This window comes from Propithecus coquereli, unplaced genomic scaffold, assembly GCF_000956105.1.
Source record: "Propithecus coquereli isolate 6110/MARCELLA unplaced genomic scaffold, Pcoq_1.0 Scaffold35, whole genome shotgun sequence".
In the NCBI taxonomy this organism is placed as follows: Eukaryota; Metazoa; Chordata; class Mammalia; order Primates; family Indriidae; genus Propithecus; species Propithecus coquereli.
In genome coordinates this window covers 3,951,243-3,969,020 of record NW_012149174.1, presented here as the reverse complement: position 1 = coordinate 3,969,020, position 17,778 = coordinate 3,951,243, and the positions used below count along the sequence as shown (strand labels likewise).

Sequence of the window (17,778 nt, the reverse complement as noted above, 5' to 3'; positions counted from 1 at the left end):
TGACACTTGTTGCTAAAATATGGGGGCTGGAGGAGCCGATCCAGAACCTAAGGAAACAGGATCAACCAGGGCAATTAACCGAGGGGGCAGGACAGGGTGGGGTAGGGATGGGAGAGAGGGGGAGGCACGGAAGCCTCAGCTCTGCTCCGAATAGCTCGGACCCCAGTCGTAGCCAGGCGAACCATCCTCGCCCACTGGTCGGCGCCGAAGCCTCCGCCCGGACCGTACTCGCGGGATCCGGCCTGGATTGATGGAGAGAAAGAGCGGAGGAGAAAGGAGGAAGGACCCTTGGATTAGGGGCGGGGCCCTGGGCGGGCCTACAGGAGCTCGGGGGCGGGGCTGAGGCTTGGGGGGCGGGGATGGGGGCAGGGCCTCCCCAGTTCCTCCGCTGCGCGCGCCACGTCTCCCTTAGCTAGCTTGTGGGGGACAAGAAGGGGGAGGGAAAAAAACCGAGCGGGGCGGGAACTATTTCCTCTCGCGATAGCTGGCGACGGCAGCGGCGGCGGTGGCAGTGGTGGCGGCGTGTCCGTGAGAGTAGCGTGGGGGCGGGGAGGAGAGGCGGCGGCGGCAGCGTCTGAGCTACGCCACACAGGGTCTGGGCGTTGAGAGCCGGAGTGCAGAGCGGGGTCGTGGCGGCGGCGGTGAGGAAAGGGAGGAGGAGGAGGGGGTGCCATGGCCGGGCAGCAGTTCCAGTACGATGACAGTGGGAACACCTTTTTCTACTTCCTCACCTCCTTCGTGGGGCTCATCGTGATCCCGGCCACATACTACCTCTGGCCCCGAGACCAGAATGCCGGTGAGTCCAGCCGGCGGCTGCCCACGGAGCCGGGCAGGCCCCGCCAGTGCTGCCGGGCCCTGCGGCTCCCGCCCGTCCGGGCCCAGCCCAGCCCGCGGCGTCCAGGGTGACACCAACCGCGGGTCCAGGCCTTGGGTACAGGCGTCCGCCGCTGGCGGGGCCCGGGCTCGGCGGCGTTTCCTTTGGTGCCTGAACCTCCTTTCATTGTCCTCCTCAGGAGTTTCGCTTCGCACCGTCTTCCCCATTGTTCTCGATGCTCTTTGCAGCCTCCTCTTGCCTCTTTTGTCTTCTCTGCCTCTGCTTTTATTGGGTATTTTTCTTTATGGAGGGAGCGGGATGGGATGGGGAGAATGGGAATTGGGAGGTGAGAGAAGAGTTGGTAAAGGAAGAAACTGAACGTGCAGGCACAACTCTGAGCCCTCTTCTCCAATCCATGATCCTCCTGCGCCCGACCCTTGTTTCCCTGTTGCTGCTGTTACAGATGTTTTTGGGCACCGTATGCGCTGGATGGCATGTTGAGGACTCCAACTGAGCTCACCAGCCGCCCACCCCCGTCACTTCCTCCCGTTGCTTTTTCATTTGTTCACTCATGGTGGGGGTTGGAAGCAATGCCGTTATTCCTCTTAGCAAAAATAGGCTTTTCTCTGTTTCCTTTTCTTTGGAGTTTCCTGTTTATGACGGAAAAAGTGCAAGTAGGAAGGATTAAGTTTCCTTTAATTAACCTTGTAGATAGTTGTGAGGTAGCTGGTCCATTTGCTTTTAGTTCTAAGTCTTTTTACATTTTACAGCATCGGATTAGAACACCAAATAACATAGATTCTTTTCGCATTTAATTTTATGTTTGGGTAATGCTTGGATTCCATTTGTTGCGCTCTACTAGGACATATGGCAGGGGATATTCTTAAAGCTGATGAAACTGTGAGGGCCTAATGGGTTATTTATAGTAGTGTTAACAGTAAGGGGTAGGTTTTGAGTATTAACATTTAAGGAAAACTTTCTATTTCTCAAGAACTATGCGAAGTTACTTGAATATCTTCTCTTAAATTGGATATGGTGGTGGTCTAGGTTGTCCAGGTTATCACTCTCCTTTGGGGAGATTGTTAACAGTGAAGCATTGAATCAGCTCAGAATTTGCTTTGCTTTTAGGCGGATTCAATGCCTTGTAACATTCTTGAGTTAGAATGGAACTGAAATAAATTGCATTTAGGATGAATAGTAACAAAAGATTCCATCATTTTGTAGATCTGACAATAAGTTTAAAAATCCATTAGATGCAAAAATTTGCCCAAAGTTACCAGTCTTGTTTTCTCATTCAGTGGGTAGTTTATAAAATGTGGAGTTTGGACTGTTGTGCCTTATTTCCTAAGTGCATTTAAATTATGTGAGTTCTTTAAACAGTGGTTGTGTGTAAGTTATAAAATCTTAATACTGTAATGGTTTCTCTTATCTATAAAACCTAGGGCATTCTTCTGGTAATTGTATTTAGAATTAAAAGGGTCCACTTTTCAGTATAGTAGTTTATTTTCACTTATCACCCATTTGTGTGTGCAGTTGGTTGTATAGAAGACAATGGAGAATTGGGAGAGTAGGTTTGCTTAGAATATGTTTTGAGAAGCTGCTGTGATTTCAGAAATTAGCCATCATTTTAATATACACTGGATTTTTGAAATCTGAAAGTTATATTTTCATCCTGGATTTTGTATTATAAAATTCCCCTGACAACTTATAGGTAAGTCATACTGAGTGCCTTCAGCATATAGGTGGTCTTTGGAGAAGTGGTAATAGTTTAGTAGGAGGATATTAATACTGTTCCTGAATCATGGACTTCAAATGTTACTTTAATTCTCTTAAAAATGCAATGAGGTATTAATACTATTATCCCCATTTTACAATTGAAGAAACTGGGGGTTACAGTATAAATAATAGTTGAAGGGTCCTATTTGTCTTATTCTCTTAGCTGTTTGCAAATTGGCTGAATAAGATGAATAATTTTTCAGACAATTATGGACAAAACCTCTGTTTAAAATGATAACATGGAGTTTAGATTTCCTTAGAACAGTGGTTCTCAACCCTGGCTACACATTAGAATCACTTGGGGAACTTTTAAAACACTTGTACCTATCCCCAGATACTCTGATTTAATGGTATGGAGTGGGTGTAATGTATTGGTGTTTTAAAAGTACCCTCTATGATTCTAAATGGTTGTTGTATTTGAGAAGTGCTGCTTAGAGGGGAACTGCCTTAGGAATGGTCTTTTGCTGGAGTTGTCATTTTGGGAGGTGGTATGTTTGTTTTGGTATGTGCTCTCTGCTAAAGACAAAAAAATTTAAAAAACTGGTATCTTAGCCTTTTTGTTTTACAAAGCTAAGAAGCACTTACTGTGGAACAGTGCTGTAAAGTTCTGGTAGTGGAAAGCCAAATATTTTTGTCAAAACAACTTTAATACTATGGGTTTATAACCAATTTATCATAGTCATCTATTAATGGCTCTCAGAGTATTTACCAGTGTGCTGTGATTGGAGCCCTATGTATTTTGGATATTCTTAACATTTTGAAATAATTGCACATAGTTACTTTAGTACTACCCAACTTCGTTATTGCCCACAGTACTGTAAGCTTTTGTGTGCACTGCCCACTTTGTGCTTTCTTGGTGACTATTAAAGTTGGCCTTGCCTGGGGCTTTTAAAATGACAAGTATTCTTAAGGCTTATATGTAATTTTGATCTGACCTTTCATTTTTTTTTTTTTTTTTGAGACAAGAGTCTCGCTCTCTTGCCCAGGCTAGAGTGCCGTGGCGTCGGCCTAGCTCACAGCAACCTCAAACTCCTGGGCTCAAGGGATTCCCCTGTCTCAGCCTCCTGAGTAGCTGGGACTATAGGCACGTGCCACCATACCCGGCTAATTTTTTCTAATTTTAGTTGTTTGGCCAATTGTTTTCTATTTTTAGTAGAGACTGGGTCTTGCTCTTGCTCAGGCTGGTCTCGAACTCCTGATCTCGAGTGATCCTCTCTCCTCAGCTTTCCAGAGTGCTAGGATTACAGGCGTGAGCCACCATGCCCAGCCTGACCTTTATTTCTTAAGTGCATAATTTTGTTTACTACTTCTTTGACTCAGAATAGAAGAATGATTACTTTACACATTGTTTATCATTAGGCTCTCATTAAAATATTCGACAAGAGAAAGTAACTGCTTATAATCATTAGAATTTCAGATGATTAAAAACATAATTTTATTCTTTCCATAGGTTGAAGATTATAGATCTTTTGAATTGAGGAAAAATATATCATCATTTTTTCCAAGTTTTTGTTTGGTTTTTGACTCCTTGACCTTTGGGGCTTGACCTTCCTTTTTTATAAAACTATAAATAATTTGACTCTACTCTTTGACCTTACTTTTTAAAAGTTGTCTGGTTTTGGAACCTAGCTCTCTGCAGCTAACTGATTTTACAGACAAGTTATTTAACTTTGTGTTTCAGTATACTCATCTGTAAAATAGAGATAGTAATCTGTCTCATAAAATTAAAGTGAGGATTAAACAATGAGCTATATGTAAAATGTTTAGAATAGTGTGGCACATCATGACGCCATTAGCTCCTACTGTTTTTGCTGGTTACGTGGACTTTCTGGAACAATTTGATTTGGTATGTAAGTACTCGGCTTTTTTCGTTGTTTGAAAGGATTGATGAACTTAAAAAAAAATTGCCTTTCTTTATTCTGCTTTGCTTGCTGCCTCTCAAACAGTGTAGAAATGAATCAGCTCTCTGATTTGGGAATGTGAGTAGGAGTCTACTTTTGGTGCTTAGTATAATATACCTAGTAAGAAAACTCTGAATTTGAAAAGTTATAAGTTTTGGTGTTAAGTTCCATCCTAATCCCTATTTAGTTAACTCTGAATGCTCAGCCTCATTTTCTAGGGATAATAATGATAACATACTCTATGGTCCCAAGAGGTGATTATGAGAAGCAGAGAAAGAAGTGCATATAAACATGCTTGCAAAACTGAACACACCATCCAGGAGTTTGAGTCCAGTCTGGGCAACATAGTGAGACCTTCCTCTCAAACAGAATGGAACAAAAAAAAACTAAACACACTGTAGAAATTCCTTCAATTAGCAAATATGGATAGAGCATTAACTTTGTGCTAGATGCTGCTTCTAAGTGATGGATTGGATTTTTGAGTGCCAGTAACTTTTTTCTTATTAAGTTGCATGTACCTAATGGAGAAAAGCACAAAAGAACCGATCAAAATTGCTTGTAATTCCATCACCCAAAGGTGATTAAACATTTTGGTGTATGCACCCCTGTGGGGATGATTTTAATGTAAGAATTTATACAGCTTTCCCTTTGAGCACTGCTTTTACTATTTCCTGTAAGTGTTGATATCCTGTGTTTTCATTTTCATTCATCTTTGAGTATTTTCTAATTTGCCTCTGTGGTGTTTAATTTGCACAGTTTTGTGAATTTTACTTCCGTTACAACAGTTTTGCTTCTGTTATTGATTTCTAATGTTATCTTGTGGTCAGAGAAGATACTTTGTATGATACCTATCTTTTAAAATATATTGTGACTTAATTTGTGGCCTAACATAAGGTCTATCCTGGAAAATGTCCCGTATGCACTTGAGATGAATGTATGCTATGTTGGGTAGCGTGTCTGTCTGTTACATCTAGTTGGTTTGTTGTGTTAAGTCCTCTATTTCCTTCTGTTTGGTTGTTCTGTCATTGGTGGGGGGGCGGGGGGTAATGTAGTCTTTAACTGTTATTACAACACTAGTTCTCCCTTCAGTTCTGTCAGTTTTTGTATCATATTTGGATGGTCATTAAACATAGATGGTCTATAAACATAGATGTTTATAATTGTTATATCTTCTTGCTGTATTGAACCTTTTACTAATATGTAATATTCTTTACCTTTGTAACCTTTTTTGATTTAAAGTCTTATTTTGGCCCAGGTGAGGTGGCTCACACCTGTAATCCCAACATTTTGGAAGGCCTGGGTGCGAGGATTGCTTGAGGCCAGGAGTTTGAAATCAGCCTGGGCAACAGCATATGAATACCCCTTCTCTACAAAAAAATGAAACAATTAGCTGAGCATGGTGGCGCTTGCCTGTAGTCCTAGCTACTTGGGAGGCTGAGGTGGGAGTATCGCATGAGCCCAGGAATTTGAGGTTACAGTGGAGCTATGACAGTGCCACTGTACTCCAACCTGGGTGATGGTGAGACTCTATCTCTTAGAAAAGAAAGGAAAAAACTGGCTGTTATCAGCTCTGTGTGGTATCAGCTCTGTGTTCAAAGGGATGTATCTTATGAGTGTTCAAACTTAGGGCATATAGTCTTTCTAAGACTTTAGATCTTGAAGGGATGTTAGAGATCTGGGAAAAGTTTGAATTGTTTTTTTAAAAAGGTCATTCCCTCTGTATTTTATCCTGACAGAGGGGTATCAGACAAATAGCATATACACACTTAAGAACTATACAGAGGAAACCAGCTGGGAACTTGGCAGTAGGAATTATTGCACAACATGTAGTTTTATAGATGTGGTGACAAACATTGGATTAGTAACTGCATTATGTAAAATTGCTTTTATTTAAAGGTCATGTTGCATACCTACTTGATCTTAGGAGAAGCTGAAAAACAAAGATAGGCTTATTTTCATTTTCTCAGATGTTTGTTTCCTAAATCATACTTTTTATTCAGACTGTAAAGAAGGTTATTATGAATATATTTATATTGTGCTTGGATTTCCTTTTGAAAGTGTTTCCTATTATTACCAGACTTTATTGATGACAAATGTTGTTATACTATTTCACTATCATATTGTTTCTTTGAAAGGCATTGTTGTTTATTTTTTTTAAAAAGATGTTCTTTACATTTTTGAATGGTGTTTGTGTTACTATGGGTGAAGGAATTTTCTTGTGTAGATTCCATATCTTTTAGGCTTTAGATCTTTGCTTGTTTAGTTAGATCTAGTAGTTATTGATTTTAGTGTTCACTGTATCTGTACTAGGTACCCAGATGATACAAAGATGAATGCAATATAAACATAGTCTTATTTTGATAGTTTGTAACCTGGGTGGGGTTAAAAGATTAAGATTAGACAAATGCGTGAATTGGTATATACAGAGCACAACAAAGAAAGTGTAAGAGAAGTAAAAACAAATGTTGTGTAGGCTAGCTGGGTGAAGTATTTACATCTAATTGGGGATGATAGTGAAAATCTGTAGGTCAAGAAGGGCTTTGCAGAATAGGTGGATTTTGACTAGACTTTTAAGGATGACGAAGATTTTTAATGAGTGGATGGGGAAAGAGGAGAAAAGAAGAAATAGCATGAGTATGAAGCATGTTTAAAGTACAAATCAGATGAGTTTGAACCAGAGTTCATAGAGTGGTAAAATGTGAGAAAAGGCCAAAAAGTAGATTTAAGTCATGAAGAACCTTTTATGCCCAGCTGAAGAGTTTGTATGTGATTTTGTTGGCAGTACATTTGGACATTTTAGAACATACTTTTACAACTATACTTACTATATGCAAGTTAATGTAACAGCATCTTACAGAATGAAAAAGGACAGAGATTAAGAAACAGAGGCCAGCTACAGTGGCTCATTGTAATCCTAGCACTTTGGGAGGCCGAGGTGGGAGGATCGCTTGAGCCCAGGAGTTCAAGACGAGCCTGAGCAACATAGCTAAACCCTGTCTCTTAAAAAACAAAATAAAGCAAAACTTATCCAGGTGTGGTGGTATATGCCTATAGTCCCAGCTACTTGGGCAACTGAGGCAGGAGGATTGCTTGAGCTCAGGAGTTTGAGGTTGCAGTGAGCTATGATATCACTGCACTCTAGCCTTGGCAACAGAGAGAGAGAGAAAAAAAAGGTGTAATAATAATACCTACATACATACTTCCAGGGTGGTTGGGAAGTCTAAATGAGATGATTCATACATTCAGCAAATATTTATTGAACACCTTCTATTTGCCAGTCTTTGTGTTATGCAGTGGAATATGGGGGTAAACAATATAGATAGGATCACTTTCTCTTGAAGCTTACATTCTAGGGGGTGGGAGGGTGAGACTGACACACTACATATAAACAAACAGAAATACTGCATAGTGATACATGCTACGTAGAGAAGTAGAGTGTTCATGGAGGGTCTTTCTGAGAAGGTGACTTCAAGTTGAGAGCTGGGTGATGAGGGAGCCAGCCATTTAAATTTCTAAATTAGGTGGGATAAGTCTATTTCAGGCTGGGGAAATAGTTGTGTACAAAAGCTTTTAAGGCAGCAGGAAAGAGTTTGGCATGTTCCAGGAACACAGAAGAACAAAATGGCAGGGGGTGGCAGATGAGGAGGCTAGTTTGGGAGGAAGTCAGAGAGAGAGAAATGGAAGAACCTTTAATTTCATTTAAGTGCAATAGGAAGCTATTGAAGGATTTAAGCAGGGACTTGACAAGATCTGACTTAATATTCTCCCATTTCTTAATGAGATGAAAAAAGTTTTTTGGTCAGCTTGAATATATATCCTTTTAGGGATGAAGTCATACCTTATTAAAGTGTTTCATTTATGAATTTAGTTGAATATTTAAAAATCACATACTATAAAGTGCATTAAAATTTTATGCCCTTACATTTCAGGAAACAATTATTTTCACAATTCCTCATGTATTCTTTGTCATTACCAGAGCTCCTGTTGAGTTATCTAACAGTTTTTCATATATGTTTCATTTGCATTTTTTTGGGATATAACACTTTTGGGTCTTTTGGGTTTTTTGGGTTCTTCTTCTTTTTTTTTTTTTTCCCCCCCAAAAGGCAGAGTCTTACTCCATCCCCTGGGATAGAATGCAGTGGTGTTGTCATAGCTCACAGCAACCTCAAACTCCTAAACTCATGTGATTCTCCTGCCTCAGCCTTCCCGGTAGCTGGGACCACAGGCTAGCTGGACTATAGGCTCATGCCACCACTCCTGGCTAATTTTTCTATTTTTTGTGGAGATGGAGTCTTGCTCTTGCTCAGGCTGGTCTCAAACTCCTGGCCTCAAGCAATCCTCCCACCTCGGCCTCCCAAAGTGCTAAGATTATAGGCGTGAGCCACCATGCACAGCCTACTTTTGGGTTCTGAATATGAAACTATCACTGGAAATTTTCTCCCAGGCCACAAATGTAGCGTTGATATAGTTTGGATATTTGTCCCTTCCAAATCTCATGTTGAAATTTGATCCCTAACGTTGGAGTTGGGGCCTGGTGGGAGGTGTTTGGGTCATGGGGTTGGATCCCAACTATTCTTGTAGTGGGTGAGTTCTCCCTCTGTTACTTCCCTTGAAGACTGATTGTTAAAAAGAGCCCTTGCACCTTGCCTCTCCTCTTTCTCTTACTCCCCCTCCACGTGACATGCTGGCTCCCCCTCGCCTTCCACCATGAGTGGAAGCTTCCTGAGGTCCTCACTAGAGGCAGATGCTGATGCCATGCTTCTTGTACAGCCTGCAGAACCATGAGCCAAATAGACTTTCTTTCTTTATAAATTACCCAGCCTTAGGTATTCTTTTATAGCAACCCAAAACGGACTAAGACAAGCATTATATAACATTAGGTGTTTGATTATCCTGTGGGTATATATTTTTGATCTCTATAATGTAACCACTTTACTGTATTTTTAAAGTTTTCTTCACAAAGGTTGCTTGCAGTGACAGCTAACACTTAGAATTTTGAAATATACCCACAGGGATAATTATGTAATACCTGTTCTTTTTTTTTTTGCCTTCAGGTGATCCTCTAAGTGATCCCAAACTAGCATTAATTGGGATTGTTTTGGGTTGACTTTTCCAAGCTTTTTTTGTTTGGCTTTTTTAGTCTTTTATTATTATTTTTCCTTCCCCCAAAAAAGTGTTGCTCAGGCTGGACTTGAACTCCTCCTGGGCTTGATTGATCCTCTCACCTTAGATTCCTGAGTAGCTGAGACTAATGGTACTGGTCATCTTTTAAAATCAGTAGTGAAGTTCCCCATCCCTTTTCCTCTCCTTCTTCTCCTGCCCCCCAGGTGTTCCATAAGTACTCAAAAATCACTATAGTGGTTCTCCTTTTTTCTGAAGGATACTTTTAGGGGAATGGGAAAAGGTAACTGTTGCCTTTTCACCTCGGTTTATTCTGCCAACCTTTCCTATCTTCCTTCTCCTTTTGTTCCTGATCTTCAGGTCATGTAATTGAACTTGCTTCCCATGAATCCTCTATAGCTGTTTGGGTATGTGTTTAAATCAGGGGGTAATTTTGTGTTCCAGGGGACATTGAGCAGTGTCCAGAGATTTTTTTTGTTTGTTTTTTGTTTTTTTGGTCTCCACAGGGGAGCTGCTCCTGGCATCTATTGTGTGGAGAGCATTGATGCTGCTGAACATTCTGTAATACACAGGATAGCCCTCCATAACAAAGAATTATATAATTTAAAATGTCAGTAGTGTTGAGATTGAAAAACCTTATTCTTAGTACTTGTTTCAGTACCATAAAAGGAAAAGAAAATTGAAGTAGGTAAGCATATGATATAATTGTATGCTGCTGTCCATTCAAGTACCAGCTTTAAGAAGACTGAAATAGCTCTTGATCCGTTTGAACCACTTGGTTTGCGCTTAGATTATCCGGACATTGCTGAAGATTGTGAACTTTGGTGATGCTAGGGTGGTTCTGCTCTGATCCAGTTTTTTGTTTTTTTAGGTCAAGAACATTTTGAGTTGCTTTCTGAATTTCTTTCTCCATTGTCAGAGTATGCATAGGTGTAAGATGAACCCAAGTTTCTGAAATTCTTGCAATTTAGATTATCTGTGATTGTGTGCACTGGGTGATGGTGAAGGTTAATAATTTTTAGTAAAGCCTCTATCCCAAATCTAAATGGTTCTGAACTGGCTTTGTGAATGACACATTGTGGCTAACTATTCAGATTCAAGTTAAGAGCTCAACAGAACCTGTATTTTCTCTTAATCTACTTTGTAATTAGAATGACTGGATGAGTTATATTTTTGGTGTTCTAGAGTGGTGATTCTTAATCTTTTACTTTCAAATTATCATTCTCATGACTTTCCTATTTTGAAACATTCTGGGAAATGAACCACTATTATAGTAAAAATTGTTTTCCAAACATTTTTTAGCTAATAAAAGAGCAGAATTATTCTAACAATGAGTGAGCTAATATTATCACCAGTGAGGTAATATATGTTGACTAGATGCAGAGAGACTTTGGGTAGCTAGAATATTGATATATGGTGCCTTTAGACTTTTTGGAATATTGAATATAATTTTTTGATGCTTGTTAGTATTTTCTTGGACCCCTTAAGGGTTTAGGAATAGTTTTAGGATTCACTGAATTTTGTAAAAGAAGTGGTACCTATTTTTCCTTTAAGTATAATGAAATAAATTCTCTGTATATCATTTGGCTTTATTAACTTTAGTAATCTATATTTCAAAATACGTTCTAAAATTTATTTCTGAGTGTTTTTTATAACCCTCAAAATATAGAAATTATTTGACACATTTATTTTGACTGAAAAATGAAGTCAGACTTTTTTTGACAGAGTTTGATTTGGCTGATTGGTTTAAAAACACAGACTGCCTTTGCTATTTAGGTTGCATGGCATGTATTTCCTGTAAATTGAATGAACTAATGTGAAACTTTAGGTTTTGACAAAATATACTTGAAGTAGAAGATAAAGCTATTTTACCAAACATTGTGCCATATTGGCAGAAGTTTACTTTTTATTTTCAAAAATAAGCAGTATTTAAGAGTTTTTTTTAATCCTTTTTGAACATTTGGGGTATTTATAATATGCTTATAAGTGAAAACATAACAGATTTTACTATTTAATAATTTATCAATCTATAATGTATTTGTTGCCTTGATAACACAAAAAATGTAATGTTAGAAAATTTAGCATGTAAAACCTTATGGCTGTTAAACTTGAGTATGGTAGATTTATTGATGGTCTTTGGTGACATGTACTAAATCATTTAGAGGTGCAGTGTCTTTTTTTTTTTTCATTCTATTTCAACAGCTCCCAGTGGCTCTATATAGGTGCAGTGTCTTGATGTCTGCAGCTTACTCTAAAGCAGTTCAGATAAAAATGAGGGGAGGGGGAAGAAAGAAGTAGATATAAAGCCAAGAGTTGGTGAGTTTAGGTGAAGAGTATTTTATTGTTCATTGTAATTTTCTTTCAACTTTTCTGATGGCTTGAACATTTTCAAAACACAAAATTGGGAAAAACTTTATAGTCATGGAGAATTGTAAAAGTACTTTTAAGAAGTATGTTTCAGTGTTACAAGAAATGACTTGCGATAAAAATGTTACATTAGGATAAAATTATGTGGGGGAGGTAGAATGAAGGGCTTATTCATGAATTTTTGTAAATGAATATATGAAATTGCTATGGTTTTTAGATTTCATTGGATACATGTAAAAAGGGTGGAATCACTTTAAAATGTCAGCTTTATGTCAGATGACATCCTTTGTTATTCTTTGAATTTAGGATGAAAAATTTTAGATGCCATATTAGAAATCTGCAAGAGGGTACATGATTTTTCTTTTGTGGTAAGCAGCTAAACAGGTTTGAAAACTTCACATCTGGCTAACATTCATTCAACTCTCTGGGTTCTATGATCCCGTGCTAAGAGTTCACTCAGTAGTGCTATGGACTGGCTGATCATCCTAGCATGGACAAATGTGACTGTTTTAGCAAAGGCAAAGTTTTATGAAGCACAGCCTAACCCAAACCTGGATTATCCTGCAGCTTTACTAAATAAAGTTCAACTGCTGACAGTGATCATGACATGTTATTTTTTTCCTTTCTATATTTTCTTAATTTTTTGACAGGCAGGGTTACCGCTATATAAATGAGGATGATATGTTTGTAATGTTTTATGACCTTAGAATTTCCTTTTTCTATAAATGTAGGTAATTTCTTTAAAAATGATATCATAAATTAATGATATTTCTAGCATAATTTTTAATAGCAATTAAACTAGTAATTCTATAGATTAGTAGTTTATTAATGAACTTCTCTCAGAGAAAGAGAGAAGCAACAGAGAAATCTCATCTATACAAAAAATAAAAATAAAAAACTCTGTGGAAGGACTTGTGATAGTTACTTTGACTTGAGGTCGTTCATATAGAGATTTGCAATGTGTACAATGAATATTTAGTTGTGCTGGAAATCTAAATGCCACCGTGTTAATGTGTAAACCATATCCTATAGTAGTATTTATTGACTTAAATATTACCCTGAAAGGTTAAGATTTAATTTTTAGGTCGGAATACTGTGGCTTACAAGGTATGTGTACACATTGTATAATATTAGACTATGGGGGCTGAAAACCATGTGTACTTTTTCTTGACTGAGGACATTAGAACATCATACCTTTGAATAGATCAAACCATCTGGTTCATAAAGAGACTTCAACATTGTTCTTATAAAACCTCATCAAACATTTCCTTAATTTTATACTTGAAAATATAGACTATAAAGGCTTAATTTAATAAAACATGTTTAAAAATCACCAGTGGTATTTTCAAAAGTGTTCATAATTTAACCATGAAAATTATTATTACCACCATCTCATTGTCAGACCCCATTCAGGTTTTGTCACTTATCTCAATAATGTCCTTTATAGCACAAGATCCAGTTCAGAATCACATCACATTTAGTTGATGGGTTTCCTTTTTTTTTTTTTTTTTTTTTTTGACACAGAGTCTCACTATGTTGCCCAGGCTAGAGTGCCGTGGCGTCATCCTAGCTCACAGCAACCTCAAACTCCTAGGCTCAAGCGATCCTACTGCCTCAGCCTCCTGAGTAGCTGGGACTACAGGCATGCACCACCATGCCCGGCTAGTTTTTTCTATATATTTTTAGTTGTCCAATTAATTTCTTTGTATTTTTAGTAGAGATGGGGTCTCGCTCTTGCTCAGGCTGGTTTCGAACTCCTGAGCTCGAACAATCCGCCCGCCTCAGCCTCCCAGAGAGCTAGGATTACAGGCGTGAGCCACCGCGCCCGGCCGATGTGTTTCTTTAGTCTCTTTCGGTCTGAGGTTGCTTCTTCACTTTTCCTTTACTTTAAAAATTGCAGACCATTTATTTAGTAGAATAAACTTGAATTTGGGTTTTTTGGTTTTTCTCATGATTAGATTCAGGTAAAGTATCCTAAGCAGTAATTTTACAAAACTGATTCTGTGTTCTTTTCATTGCATTCTATCATGTGATATCTGATTTCAGGTTGTCCTTTTATTAGTAATGTTCACTGATCACTTGGTTAAGGTAGTGACTGTTAGGTTTTCTGTATTTGTTTCCTATTGTGTAATAAACTTAGTGGTTTAAAGCAGCACAAATTTATTCTCTTAAAATTCTGGAGGCCAGAAGTCCAAAATCAGTTTCTTTGGGCTAAAGTCATAGTGTTGCTAGACCTGGTTCATTCTGAAGGCTCTAGGTTAGAATCTGTTTCCTTACCTTTTCCAGATTCTAGATATAGCCTGTATTTCGTACCTCGTGGCCCCTCCCTCATCTTCAAAAAGGGCATCATTCCAACCTCTGCTTCCATTGTCACATCACTGTCTCTGTCTTTGACCCTTCTGCCCCCCTCTTGTAAATACCCCTGTGATTATATTGGTTCCACTAGGATAATTGCCCATTTCAGGATCCTTAATTTGGTCATATCTATAAAGTCTCTTTTGCCATTTAAGATAATATATTTATTGGTTCCAGGTATTAGATTGTGGACATCTTGGGACAGCTATTCAGCCTATCCCACTGTAAAGTCATCGTTTTCCCCTTTATAATTAATATTTTGTGGGAAGACACTTGGATCCCTGGTTCCGAGTTAGTGGAGAATGGTATTTAGAAGCCAAGATCTGGGTGCTAGATGTGCACATTGCTATTGGGATTTTGCTGCTCCTAGGCCCACTCACTAGACAGAGCTAAGGAATATGTATGTATATATGTATGTATGTATGTGGAGCTGCATCTATATTTTTATATTAAGAGGCATTCATTCATAAAGATACCTTTGATGCCAATCCAATAGAACAGAAGAAAGTTTCATTCTTTTCTATTTTTTCATATTGGTCACTCCTTTCTCTGACAGTGAAAAACTAACTCCAAGTATCCCTAATATTTTAACTTACTTGATCAGTCCTCCTGTATATTACCAGCCTCCTTTTGTGCTACTGCCTCCTTCCCTACATGGATTCCTATTTATCACACTTGGTTATGATACCTCCTGCCAGATAGCTCTCCCATGTGGTTGCCTTCATCAAAGCATGATGGTAACAGGGTAGTTGGATTTCTTACATGGAGCTTTGGAGCATTCTGTTATATGCCAAGTCCTTTTACTTATCTGACATCTCATTTAAGGACTGCAGTTTTGTAGTTTTTTTTTAATATGCTGACAAATTTTATATTTAGAGTTAGGCAGCTGGACTCAGTTTAGATGGTCTCAATTTTGTTGGCAACATTCAAAACATCATAGTCAGGAGCCAGTCAAACATATGCCTTCTCTCCATCATGCCTGATGAGTGTGCTGATCTTAACCATGCCAATGTCATAGAGCTTCATAGCCTGTTTGGTCTGGTGCTTGTTAGCCTTGACATCCACAATTAACACAATGTGTTTTTTTCTTCTTTGTGGCTGACTCAGTAGTGGGGAAACTTGAGATGATGGCATAAGGATAATGCTTGTTTTTTTGTGGGAGCATTCTTCCTTGGATATTTGAGCTGCCTTCAGAGGTGGATGACATGCAGATCTTTTTTGTGGTTGTGAATGCCTTTTGGCATTGCCTTCTTGGCCTTCAAAGCCTTTGCTTGGACTTTGGGAGGGGCAGGGGCTTTCTACCTTTTTTTGACAGAATGTTTTTGAAAAGGTAGATTTTTACTTTAAAACTTAAAAATTTTTTTTCAGCTTGGGAGAGTTATTCAAACCAAGTGATTGTGGTGAATTTAGTAAAACTACATATTATTTTGGCTTTGTTTTAATTTCTTTTTAATTGAACTGCAAATTTTTACTGGGAACTAAAATAATAGCTTTTGTCACAACTTTTACATAAACCTATCTTGAATTCTTATGGGTTTGGGAGACTTTTCCAATTTAACACAAAATAATTAGAATTTGTGATACTGAATTTTACTCTCCAACTTTATTTTGACTGAAAGTTTATTTTATGTTAAAGCTCCAAATTCTATTAGTTTTATATTTTAAATAGATAAGACCTAACTAAACTTTGTTGTTAGAAGATATTTTGATAGGCAATTATTTTCATGTTTGAAGAGTATCATATCTGCTTAGCTTTCTTAATAAACCATGTTTTAACTGTTTTATGCTTTTGTTTCTTCTGTATTGGAAGGGAAAGGGGGAGAGAATTTTTCAGAAATTACTGATCATATGTGAGTGCAAGTCAGTTTTATATTTTCAATGAGTTAAGTCATGTGAAAAATGAAATTTTCCAGATAGGTCATTTGTTCTAAATGACAGAAAATTTAACCTATCTTGTAAAGTTTTTTAAAGGTTATTTGAATAGGCAGTGCTTTCATGTTCCAGTAAAATATTAGCATGGTATTGAAGGTTATTATGATATTAACAGGTTTTACCTTCACTGTGAAAAATGGTTTATCTTATCTTATTTTTCTTTCTTGACAGAGCAAATTCGATTAAAGAATATCAGAAAAGTATATGGAAGGTGCATGTGGTATCGTTTACGGTTATTAAAACCCCAGCCAAATATTATTCCTACAGTAAAGTAAGTAATGAATTTCAATAAAAAAACATACTTAGTGCTTACTCTTTGCAAGGTGTCATACAAAATATGAATAAAATGAGTAAGATGTTGTGTCTGTAAAGAAATTGTAGCCTGTATGTAGTAGGAGTAAGATATAATTAGTAAATTTGAGAGCTGTCTGAAAAGAGTGGGTTTAGAAGTTCAAAGGAAGGAGAGTGTACTTCTGACTGGGGGAAGGAGGAGAGCGATAAGTCAAATCTTGAAGTAAGACCTTGTGCACCTTGTGTCAGAATTTTAATTTTATCTTAAAGAGTATTGGGGAATCTATAAAAGATTTCAAAAGTAGGGAGGTGCAGGTTTATAATTCATGGTAATACTTAAAGTTGATTGAACACATACTGTGTACCAGGTTCTGTGCTAAGGGTTTGTATGTTATCTAATTTAATTTTATATTAACTTCAAAGTAGATGTTTGTGCTTTTTCTCGGATGAGGAAACCGAGGCTAAGAAAATGAGGTAACTTGACCAAGGTCATGTAGCTAGAAGTAGCGGAGTAGGAACCTAGTCACCCTTTATTTTGGCAGGCCCATCTGCTTAAATAGGCCATTAGTATGTTTAATTAGAGCAGGCAGGCCTGTTTGATTTTGTGAGGCTATGGGGCATGCTGGTGAAGAGGCTTTGGACCTTTACATGAAGCTGTCAACTTAGAGGTAATAGATGAAACTGTGGTAGGAGATGAGAGAGTTGCCATTATTGGATGACTGTATCTTGTGAATTACCTACATTTATCTATTGAGTAGATAGAAAGAGAAGACCTAGCAAAGAAGATTAGTAAGAGTAGAACCAGTTATTTTTAAATCTTAGTTTAAGTGATGGTAGTTTTCAGCATAGCTGTGTGTTTCAGTGGGTTTAGATAGTTTTTCTTTGTGAGGTTTGACTTTGCCTAGTTACTTCCTTTGTAGGGGGAGGGGAAGTTTAGCTCTGATGTTAAGAGTTCTTTAATGATGTGAAACTAAAGGCAAAGTTAGTCTTGATGAGACTAACTTTTTCTTGATGAGACTTATATTTTCTGTTTATTCTTTGCTGTTGGTTCTCATTTTAAATTAAACTTGCATGAAACAGCAAGACAAATACAATCTGCCCTCCATATCCAAGGGTTCCATGTGAGCAGATTCAACCAACTGTGGCTCAAAAATATTTTGGGGGGAAAAAACCAATACAATGATAAATAATATAAATAAAAAATACAGTATAACAATTATG

The 17,778-nt window shown here is 38.0% G+C and overlaps 1 protein-coding gene across 1 annotated transcript in view; it reads left to right on the top strand.

Moving 5' to 3' along the window:
* Positions 1-379: 379 nt before the first annotated feature.
* SEC63 (SEC63 homolog (S. cerevisiae)) overlaps positions 380-17,778 on the top strand; it is a 77,786-nt gene continuing 60,387 nt past the window's right edge. Inside the window, exons 1-2 of the mRNA XM_012651215.1 lie at positions 380-796; positions 16,438-16,537. Coding sequence (XP_012506669.1) covers positions 673-796; positions 16,438-16,537 — 224 coding nt within the window. The 5' untranslated portion in view covers positions 380-672. The remainder of the gene's footprint in view (positions 797-16,437; positions 16,538-17,778) is intronic.